The sequence below is a fragment of the Ipomoea triloba genome, chromosome 14 (genome assembly GCF_003576645.1).
Source record: "Ipomoea triloba cultivar NCNSP0323 chromosome 14, ASM357664v1".
In the NCBI taxonomy this organism is placed as follows: Eukaryota; Viridiplantae; Streptophyta; class Magnoliopsida; order Solanales; family Convolvulaceae; genus Ipomoea; species Ipomoea triloba.
Genome location: NC_044929.1, coordinates 20,909,296 through 20,919,720, shown reverse-complemented (window position 1 = coordinate 20,919,720; position 10,425 = coordinate 20,909,296). Strand labels below are relative to the sequence as shown.

At 38.3% G+C, this 10,425-nt stretch overlaps 2 protein-coding genes across 2 annotated transcripts in view; one reads left to right on the top strand and one right to left on the bottom strand.

Annotated features, from left to right (window-relative positions):
• Positions 1 to 1,777, top strand: part of LOC116004766 (internal alternative NAD(P)H-ubiquinone oxidoreductase A1, mitochondrial-like) — an 8,558-nt gene extending 6,781 nt beyond the window's left edge. The window contains exons 6-8 of the mRNA XM_031244929.1: positions 272 to 386; positions 910 to 1,089; positions 1,180 to 1,777. Of these exons, the coding sequence (XP_031100789.1) occupies positions 272 to 386; positions 910 to 1,089; positions 1,180 to 1,332 (448 nt within the window). The 3' untranslated portion in view covers positions 1,333 to 1,777. The remainder of the gene's footprint in view (positions 1 to 271; positions 387 to 909; positions 1,090 to 1,179) is intronic.
• A 1,007-nt stretch (positions 1,778 to 2,784) lies between these two features.
• Positions 2,785 to 5,727, bottom strand: LOC116004503 (zinc finger CCCH domain-containing protein 66-like). The gene is made up of 2 exons (XM_031244580.1): positions 5,560 to 5,727; positions 2,785 to 5,183 (listed from the first exon to the last, which is right to left on the bottom strand). Exon 2 carries the CDS (start codon positions 5,171 to 5,173, stop codon positions 3,092 to 3,094), a length of 2,082 nt encoding a protein of 693 aa, XP_031100440.1. The 5' UTR covers positions 5,174 to 5,183; positions 5,560 to 5,727; the 3' UTR covers positions 2,785 to 3,091.
• Positions 5,728 to 10,425: the final 4,698 nt, after the last annotated feature.

The following is a 10,425-nucleotide window of genomic DNA, read 5'->3' as shown; positions in this document are numbered from 1 at the left end:
GGGGGGGGGGGGGGGGGGGGGGTCGGGACGGGGTGTAAATGATGTGATGTAGAGTCATAGAGGCCCTGCACAGATGCAAGACTGATAATATATCCCCTTTTCATTCATATGCAATGAGTGTTTGGGGCATTGCCAATTGTTCTTTCGCCTCAAATTTGTAGGAACTGAGGATCCGTACTGTGATGTGACAAGCTCGTTTGGATTACTGCAAAAGATGTTGATTTGAATTTACTTTATGGAAGGGTTTTGACTCTGGTCAACGGATTTACAGGATCGGAGTTGATGAATGGCTGCGTGTCCCTAGCGTGCAGGATGTATTTGCAATCGGGGACTGTTGTGGCTTCCTCGAAAGTACAGGCAAGCCAGTACTTCCAGCCTTGGCTCAGGTGAAATTTTATGTGTATAATGCATCGGTTATTTTCCCCCGAGATCCATGAGTGACCTTTCAAGCTACTTCCTATGCATCACCGAGGCTGGGATTCTGGTGAAATGGTGTTTAAAATGGAATTTTTACGGTTTTACATGAATGCATTGTGTTTATAAATCTTTTCCTCCTACTTCATTCAGGCAAATGGTATGATGCTTTTTAGAGTGACTTGAACTATTGTGTATGTCTCATATGTACGAAATGGAGCGGAGTGGAGTGGGTTGGGGTGCGGGGAAAGCAGCCCCGCGGTACAATACAGGGGTATTTTAGTACATGTACATGTTTAGAGAACCTATAAATCTGTTGATTGCATCTTAATAAAAGAACAGCTTCGTTCCTGTGGACGTAGGACCACATAAATCTTGTCTTATTTACTTTCTGTCATTGCTATTGCTTCTTGTTATCGTTAAACTTAACACGAACATTGTTGGACAATGTGAACTTGTTCTTTTAACGTACTTGCGTGTTGAATGCTCGATTAGGTTGCAGAACGTCAAGGAAAGTATCTGGCGATGCTAGTGAACCAACTTGGCAAAGCTGGCGGGGGGAAAGCGAAGGCTGCCAAGGATTTGGACCTCGGGGATCCATTTGTTTATAGGCACTTGGGCAGCATGGCAACTATAGGCCGGTATAAGGCGCTCGTCGACCTTAGGCAGAGCAAGGTTAACCTCAACTATACATATTCGTACATCCTCTTTCTTCTCGTTTTATCTGGTGGGTTATGCTTATTACTTATACTGCACTTCACGCAGGAGGCGAAAGGCGTATCGATGGCAGGATTCACGAGCTGGTTTATTTGGCGCTCGGCTTACCTGACTCGTGTGGTCAGCTGGAGGAACAGATTCTACGTCGCTATTAACTGGTTGACGACTTTCGTGTTCGGTCGTGATATCAGTCGGATATAGAAACGACCCAAAAGGCGCCCTCGGTTCATGCCTGCAGAAACGCACCGCGATTTGCTGCTGCTCGAGCTCGGTTCTTGCATCTTGAATTGTTGTACCGCCTTGCTCCTAATAAAATCCTTCATCTTGTTGCAGGAAATCTTTTTACAAGTTCATGTTTCCCTCCTTCTTCTTCTTCATTATTACACCATTGCAATGAATCATTACTGCACTTTTTCTCTGCAGATGAAAATAATAACTTCTTGCAATTCAAAGTTCTTTGTTTCTTACTTTTCTTGCATTCTTTTTCATCTGTAAATCTTTGCCAAACAGAGTTTTACTTGTATAATTTGTGTTGATCCTGTATCCCCTCCTTTTTTGTACGCAAGGAAGATCTTGTACAATTGATTGAGAGTTGACGAAAGTTGAACTCTAACTGAGTTGGTTGAACAGTTAGTTGGCTGGGTAACTACAGTGTTTCAAGATCAACTTACTGAGTTCCTTATTAACCTTCTTAATTTGAATCAATTAATTATGAACAACTTGAACTTTTATTTCCTTGTGATCCTTTATTACTCATAACTATGGTTGTCTGACTAGCGCCTAAGCGGTCTAGGCAGCGTCTAAGCGATACCTAAGTGATGATCTATAAAAATAAAAAAATAATGCATGTATGTGGGTGCATGTCATATATTATATATATCTCTTACTTCTCTTATTTATATAAATAAATAAATAAATTTAAATATATATAATATAATAAAAAAATTAATAAGGTCGACTCGCCCGAGTTAACTCGGCTAATTCTACCGAGTTGGGCGGAGTTAACTCAACCGAGTCGACTGTCAACACGACCCAATCGACGAGTTAGGCACTAGACGGCCCGTCACTTAGGCGGACGCCTAGGGGCCTCAGTCTAAACGGAAGATTATTGCAATAGTGCTCATAACACACAATTTGTTGATACAATAAAATAATCATACTCTACTTATTTGACTTCGCTTTCCCTTTCGAGGCTCCTTGGCCGGCTTTTGATGACTGGGAAAGATTAATTAAAGTGCAAAAGGATAATACAAAGGAATTGAATGGTCTACAAACAGCAGCCAAACATGGACTGAGTCAACTCGAACAATAGTACATATAATAATACATTATAAAAAGACTAAAGAAAATGTTTTGTTGGATAATGCCAACAACTTTTCCTCGTACAGTTGCCAGAATGGAAGGCAAAGCCGGCAAAAATGTCAGCAAAAACAAACACTCACAAGTCTCATACTGTTCTGTAAACAAGACAAGATACTAATACATTATCATTATTTCCATATTTTTCTTCACATTTATCATTTCTAGGCAAAGAAAAGAGATAATGATTCATGTTCTAGAAAATAAAATGCTAATATTCCCATTAGTATTTAGGAAAGTTAGATAGCACAGAAACAGAAAATAAAGAATGGGTGAGGTGAAAAACAACAAAAATAAATGGTAAAGAATGAAATTTGATAGTCAAAATCCAACATCTCATACAATTATTATTCAAAGATGTCTACAAGTATGATATAAGGTATTACAACATAAGCAGCTTTGAAGAAATATATGTAAGAATCTTGAAAAGATGAGCAGGAAGGTTTCACCAGGCCCAGATTGATTATTCAGATCCTTTCTTTGATGTATTCATTCACCAACTAAGCTGTGAATCTAAGCAAAAAAAAAAAATTCAAAAAATGGTAAAAAGAAATTGTTAAGGATTACACCCAAAAAAAATGCAGAGTTAATATAATCTCATTTATGCCATGATCTGTTCTTGTTCCAGGTATATCTGCTGGTCTCCCCAGGCGGGATGCATCTCTGGACTTCCTTGACAATACTGAGGATCGTCTGAGTTGAATTGGCGGGAACTTACAGCGGGGGTGTCCCTCACGAGAGACTGAACCCATGAAACGTCGGGCTCATCAGCGGGCGTTGGGAATGGAGTTCCAGTTGTGGTGTAAGTGGTGCCACTGCTTCGGATGCCAAAAGAAGCGGATTTTCTCAACTTGCTGAGCTCGTCCTTTTGCATACCCCAATCCAATTTGCCATCGGGGGAGCCCCACCCGGAGAGGGTTGAAGGCATTGTGGTTGCGGGGGACATTGGTGAAGAGATCATACCGTGGTGGTGGTGGCATGGGGCACTGCGGTCAATGAAGCTCTGGCTTCGTTTCGCAAATGCTGCAGAGCGTGCATTCAGAGCTGCTGTCGAGGGATCTCTCTGGAACGATGGTGTTCTAACGGGGCTTGAAGAGTGATGGGATGGATAGCTCGAGAGGAAATTCTGCCTTAAATGCATTCCCTTTGGAGATTGCAAATGGGTCGTTTCAGCATCCAGTGATAGTCCTTGTAACTTAGCCAGAATATTGGGATCCAGCGTCTCGAAAATATCATCAAAGTTTGCGGGTTTTAACCCGGGATGCCTACTCATTTCCCCGTTTAGATCACCGGATGGAGCAGTAAAAGTTGCTGCAGTTGAGAAACTTTTTCTCTGGCTGGATGGCGAAGAAAGAACAGAAATTTCATCCATTAGTTGCTCTTGCCTGCGATCCAGTCCAAGTAGTCCAGAATCTAAATCGGAATCCCGGGCGTGAAGTGAAGTTTTCAACCTGCTACCGGGCAGCTGCAAGGTCGGTGTTGCAAGGTTAAGCTGATTATTAGACCACAATGAACGAGCCCTAGGAGAGGAAGGCCCGGAAGGAGTCAGAGGCGGTGTTGAGGTTGGGGCTATCATCATAGACGGAGAACCGAGGGCAAGTGGGCTAACCGATGCAATATCCAGAGGTGAAGCCCCGAGAGAGTATGATCTAGGAGAAGGCACTGCAGAACCGGTTGAAGCATACAAAGGACGAAGCTCTTCGGGTCTGTGGGCAAAGAAACACACCCTTCTGTTGCAGCTCGACTCGTCCTTGCACATACGTGTACGGTATTGTGCAGGGTGCAGCCAGCACTCGAAGATTCCATGAGCATATTCACAAGAATCTCCCCGCTGGCACGTCCCCTTGCGAAAATCAGGACAAGGAACGCAAGTATAGTGGAACTTCCTCGGGTCACGCCTTCTCGCGTTCTCACCTGGATGAACAAAAGGGCACTCGGTCCAATCATGAGAATAAGCCCTCGAGCACGGCTTCACCTTAAAAGTGTACATTCTGAACTCATCAGTCCCGTAAATCCCGTTCTTTATGTCGGGAAGGGAGGGATCAATAGGATACTCTTTCTTCTCGTTTCCATCTTTCGAGACAGTTGAATTCAGCACCTTTTGTTCTTCTATCTGTTCAAAAGTATCCCAATCAATCAACCCACCGGTTTCTTCAACATCACTCTTGCCTTTAAGAAGGTGTTCCACTATCTTCCTTCTATGACCAAACACACCGGGGGCAATCAGGTCAGCAGCCCGCTTTCCATTAGCATCCACCAAACCCGCATCAGCAGAAGCATCAAGCAAGAGCTTGACAACCTCGGGCATCGCAGCAGAGCCACCATCAACGGCACAGTGAAGCGCCGTAGCCCCATCAGAGCCACAAGCTCGGTTAACATCGACGCAACCCTTCTCGAGAATATAGCTTAGCACCCGTTTGCTACCAAAATACGAAGCAATCAAAAGGGGCGTCCTCTCCTCGTTCCCCATCTTTTTCGACCCAATTCTCCTCCCATACCACAACCCTAACTCATTCATATCACAACCCTCTTCTTCAACAGCCTTTCTAAATCCATCAAGATCATCAGCAGCAGAGAACTCAAGCAAAACTGAAAAACCAGACATAAAGCCCTCTTGCTTTTGAGCCTCCCCTTCCATACCTAAATCATCAACACCCTCTTTTCTCCTAGACCCACTGCACATATTATCCTCTCTAAACACATCAAAGAACAACAATTCAATATGCAGTCTTTAATACATAACAAACACCAATAAGAACATTAAAAAAGCACCAAATAACACAACCCAATTCTTAAAAACTTTCCAACATCCTAAAACCCATATGTTCTTTACATGTTCACACCAAAAACACAACACCCAAGGTTTAAATTTACAACACAATCCAATAATCACTGTAAAAAGGAAATGAACGGTGCTCAAAAAATCATCTTTTTAGCAAGAAAAAGTCTAGAATCCTTAAAGTTAACATTTACAGGATCACAACCAAAAGCGAAAAGAACTGAGGATCATATCCAAGCATGTTTCAAACACAGTATAAATGAGCAAATAGAGTATGGGAAAAGGCATACCTCAGCTTGAGCAGAGCGGAAAGAAGAGAATTGTAAAGAGAGAGGGTACAAAAAACCCGGGTCTCCCGCAGAGAAAAAAAGGGTGCGCTAAACTCCAAATTCAAGAAACTGGCTCGCTATGAACGCTACGCAATTTCCCTCCCTCTCTCTTAAACTACACATCCATGAAAGGGAAAGGTTGAGAGAGAGAAAGAGAGAGAGAGACAATGACAACATAAAATGTTGAAAATTTCAATCCATAAATATGCAAAGAAAATATAAAGATAAGTATTTTCCTTAGTCAAAAAGTTGAGTCTACCATTTACAATAACCCTACCAATAAGCTTCATTGCCTTTTTTTCTCATTTTCAAATTTAATAATAAATCTATTTAATTATAATAAATTAATTATAAATATATTCAAGCATTTGTAGGGTAGTTTAATATCATTTATATGTATCTATAATATAACTAATACCATGAGTACATCTTTTTCTCGATCTAACACCCCACATAATCATCATGCAAAACTTGCTGAATTCTTGATAAAAGATTAATAATTTTTCGTAGCCAAATAATATACATCCTACAAAATCAACTAGATTTCTGGCGGAAGATAAATAATTTCTTGCAATCCACGAGCATATGTCGTGCAAAATCAACTGAATTCCTAACGAAAGATAAGTACTTTTTCATAATTTACAAGTATACGTCGTGCAAAATCAGCTGAATTCTTGGTGAAAGATAACTAATTTCTCGTAATTCAAGAGCATATATCCTGCAAAATCAGTTGGATTCTTGACAAAAGATGAGTACTTTCTTGTAATTGACAACCATGTCTTTCAAAACCAGTTGAATTCCTAACGAAGATATGTGTAATTTCTCGCAATCCACAAGTATACGTCTTGTAAACCTGACTCGATTCTTGACAAAAAAATGATTAGTTTTTTGTAATTCACGAACATATGTCCTGCAAAACTGTCTAATTTTCTGACAAAATTTGAATAATTTTTAATAATTTAGGAGCCTACTATTCAAACCCTCTTATGAGTGTAAAATTAATTAATTTAAATAAACATGTAAAATATATTGACAATATAATTTTCCTAATTTGATGATTATGCAATCTAATAAAATAAGCTAATAAGGTGTTAAAATAGGGTGAATGGAGAAATGAAATATAAATTGAAATGCAAATGAGAAATGAAATGCAAATTCAAAAGAGGTGGGCTGGAAGCTGGGCCTGGGCTTGGGGATGTACTAAGGGCCCATTTCATTTATTATCTTTCACCGCCTCAAGTATTGTAGCGCCACGCGTAAGGAAATGGACCGTTGGGTTAAGATTCGCGTCCCCGGTTTTCTTTCGTTTCCCCACTCACGCTTTCCGTGTTGTTCGCGGTCCAGGAAGAATGACGTGGACGTATCTTTAACGTCCAGCTTGCTACCGTTCTGCAAACATGTATTTATTAATGGCATTATTATTATTTCTCAAAAGGTTAAAATTTTTACGAGAAAAATTATACGACAATGAAACGTTTTTGATCAAATATCTAAAAACATAATAAGTCTCAATTAAGGTTATATCCTTGATTTATGTTCTTCTTTTTGGATGCTAATAAATGTGTACATTTTACTTTAAATGTTGTACGCTTCAATGTTATTAGACAAAATTGTCCCTGCTACATTCTTGTTATACAAAACTACTCCTACACCGTTATAACACCGTTAGTTTTAACTCCATCATTATTACCCTACACCTATATCTATCATATCTTTTTCCTATTATTTAATTGTCATTTTATTTAAATTATTAATTTCTATTTAATGGTTGATTATATTTTAATTAAATTTCTATTAATGATAAATCATATATGTGTGTATAAATACATATTATTTGTGTATATATAATTATTTTTAATTATTTTAATTATTTTTATTTATTAATATTTTAATATTGGGCATAAGTTTTCGCGCATCGCGCATACAAAATACTAGTCAAATAATAAGTGTCAATATTTCGTCTTTTGTTCCTAACTAATGTGTCAATATTTTACTATGTGTTACCGTTAATTGTTTGGTGTTAAATTTTTATTTACGTGATAGGTGATAATATATTGTCTTTTATCTTAGTAAAGTAATAACGATCAAGTTCTTTACCGTGTTATAAGTCAAATAGCTGGTGTAAAGCACTTGTTTGGTGTTCTCACTCGAGTGGTAATCCCTCTAGAGTTTCACTTATGACACTAAAATGATCTTCGAATGACATTCCTGGCATGTCAAAAGATTTGGACCTCAACAAATGTTAAATGTACAAAATAAAATGCTTGTAACTGACAAAAATGATCCAAGAAAAGAGACATGAAATCTTTGACTCTGTAACACGAAACTAAAAAGATAATTCAAGGCCCATGAAGGGTTTGCGACATGGTGATAGCAAAGAGATATTCCAAAGATAACACAAGGGGCCCGGGGAAGGAACAAGGATTGGCCTCCGAAAGCCGACCTAGGGCCCCTAGCCATTCCCACCCTAGAGCAAGTCTCTTGGCTCGAAATGAAGGATTTGATTTAATCACGCAGTTTACCACGTGTGCTTTGACTTAATCTCGCGACCTATCGCATTTTAAGTATTTATTCGATTTTTTTTTTTTTGGTATAAATGAGTAAATGACCATTGTATTAACATTACAGAACCATGTTCAATTATACGACAGAACACTTTGTAATATTTATACACTAATACAAAGAATCTTATTGCATTTATTTCATTTTATTATTTTACCGTTATTATTCATGTAAAATCATTGATTCGTACCTATCCCGTGTCAATTAACTTTATCAATAACCATTTGCTTTAGTATTATTTAGTCTTTAAATATTGATGAAATCAATGTGAAAATACATATTCTCATTTCTATAAATGAATACTCATTTCCTCTTATTTGAGTATATATTATATGACGTTTACTATACACATAATTCTCATGAGAATTTACGCACGGAATAAAAACTTATACTGGACCAATCCCAATAAAATCGACATGGTTAATGACAAATTTATTAATTTATTTTTGTGAATATTAAAAAAAGTAGGAAAAAAAAAAGAAAAAAAGATGGGGGGTGGTGTGGTGGCTGTGAGATTAGCATATCCGTGATGGATGATTGATGTCCGTGATAGAGATGCGCACTGCGACGACGTTGAAGATAAGGAGTGATTAGTCATTTTCCATCTGTATCCAGTTTTCCAACCTCCAATGCCTTTCTTTCTCTAGAACCACTCTGTCCCCCACTTTCTCTTTCCTTTTTTCTCCCTCTTTTTAGAATCAAATAAAACCAAATTTTATATGCTTCCTCGTATGCATTACTAATAATAAATTAATAATAATACATAATACAAAGACACTGATCTGAGTCCAGTATTTTGCCCATTAATTAAATCGTCCCAGTTAAATATAAATTAATTTGAGTATAATACAAATTTAAAAGTGCCTCTTACAGTTAGGGAACTGATAAAAAATTAATACAGGTATAACCATAAGGGTAGGCAAGTGAGTGGAAATTGTTCTTTTATAGTTTTATTATTATTAATATTAATATTATTATTATTATTATTATAATAGAAAAGACGTGTAGAAGTAGAAGAGTTTAAAAGTGCAGCAGTGATGGGTCATGCATGGACCTTTTAAGAATCGCAAATTATTCTGTGGACTCGGGGTTTAAATGTTCATAATTTACTTTTTAAAAATTAATATTTTGTATATTATAAACACACAATGTTAATATATATGTAATTAATTATCTTGTTTTATATTTACAAGTTCATTTCAAATACTGCATTCGATTTGATGATTCTATATTGTATTCACAAATTCCTTTCTACAATTGTTATGTGTTTTGACTTAAAAACACAATTTATATTCTTGAAGCTCACAATTCCAATACTAAAAGTACAAAGTTTAGTTAATGGTTTAACAACTTTTTAAGAATGGTCAACAGAATTGGGCTGAGGATAAGAAACCCACAAAATTGTCATTTTCTGTGGATTATTGGGTCAATATAGGTCGGATTTTGACCCAGATATATTTTTGTTTACGAGTGGCTCAAGTCTTTAACCTCGGTATTTATTTTTGTCACTTTTTCTTTGAAGAGAACAATGAACATAGAACATAAATCTTGTCCAGGTGACAATTGCTATATTCGAAAGTACAAGATGATGAATCCTACTAGAGAGATATTCAAAAGTCTGGAGGGCGAGTTGATGGAAGCCTAATAATAAGAAAATATATGTTTGCTATTTTTTTTTTGAAAAATATGTTTGCTATTAATTACTCTGTAATAATGATGCCGTTTGCTTAAGGAAAAAAAAAAAAACATAAACCAAAATGAAATGTAATGGGGATATATATAGGTCATGGGCTGAGATTAGTGGGCTTGCTGTTGGACTTGGGTTGGGTGCAGGGAGAAGAGTGGTGGGCTGGCCCAATGGGTCACACCAGCCGGGGCGCTGGCCCCCGCCGGCTAGTGCGTGTCTCGCACCCCCATTTTTGGGGTGGTGCGATGCAAGTATGCAACGGTGGGGTGTCACCGGTCAAGGTGTGCCTTGCGCCCCCGACGCGACCCTAAGCACCTCGTTTCGGGGGTGCTGCGGTGCGAAGGGCTGTACGATGCGGCGGTGTGAGGGGGGGGGGGGCAGTGTGATGGCGCGTGGGTATGGTAGGCGACGTGGGTTCATGAGCATGGGTACGTGAACGGTGTAATGGCAGAGTGGTATACTATAAAAGTATAAATAGGGATGCTTTAGCGATCTCTAGTCTACACTCTCAACCTATTCACCTGGGTTCAATTCTCATCAGTAATATTATTATTCCTAGCCCGTTCTTTGGGTCATAA

Excerpts from the sequence above, each read along its gene's own strand:
- LOC116004503 (XM_031244580.1), bottom strand. The coding sequence starts at position 5,173 with ATGTGCAGTGGGTCTAGGAGAAAAGAGGGTGTTGATGATTTAGGTATG.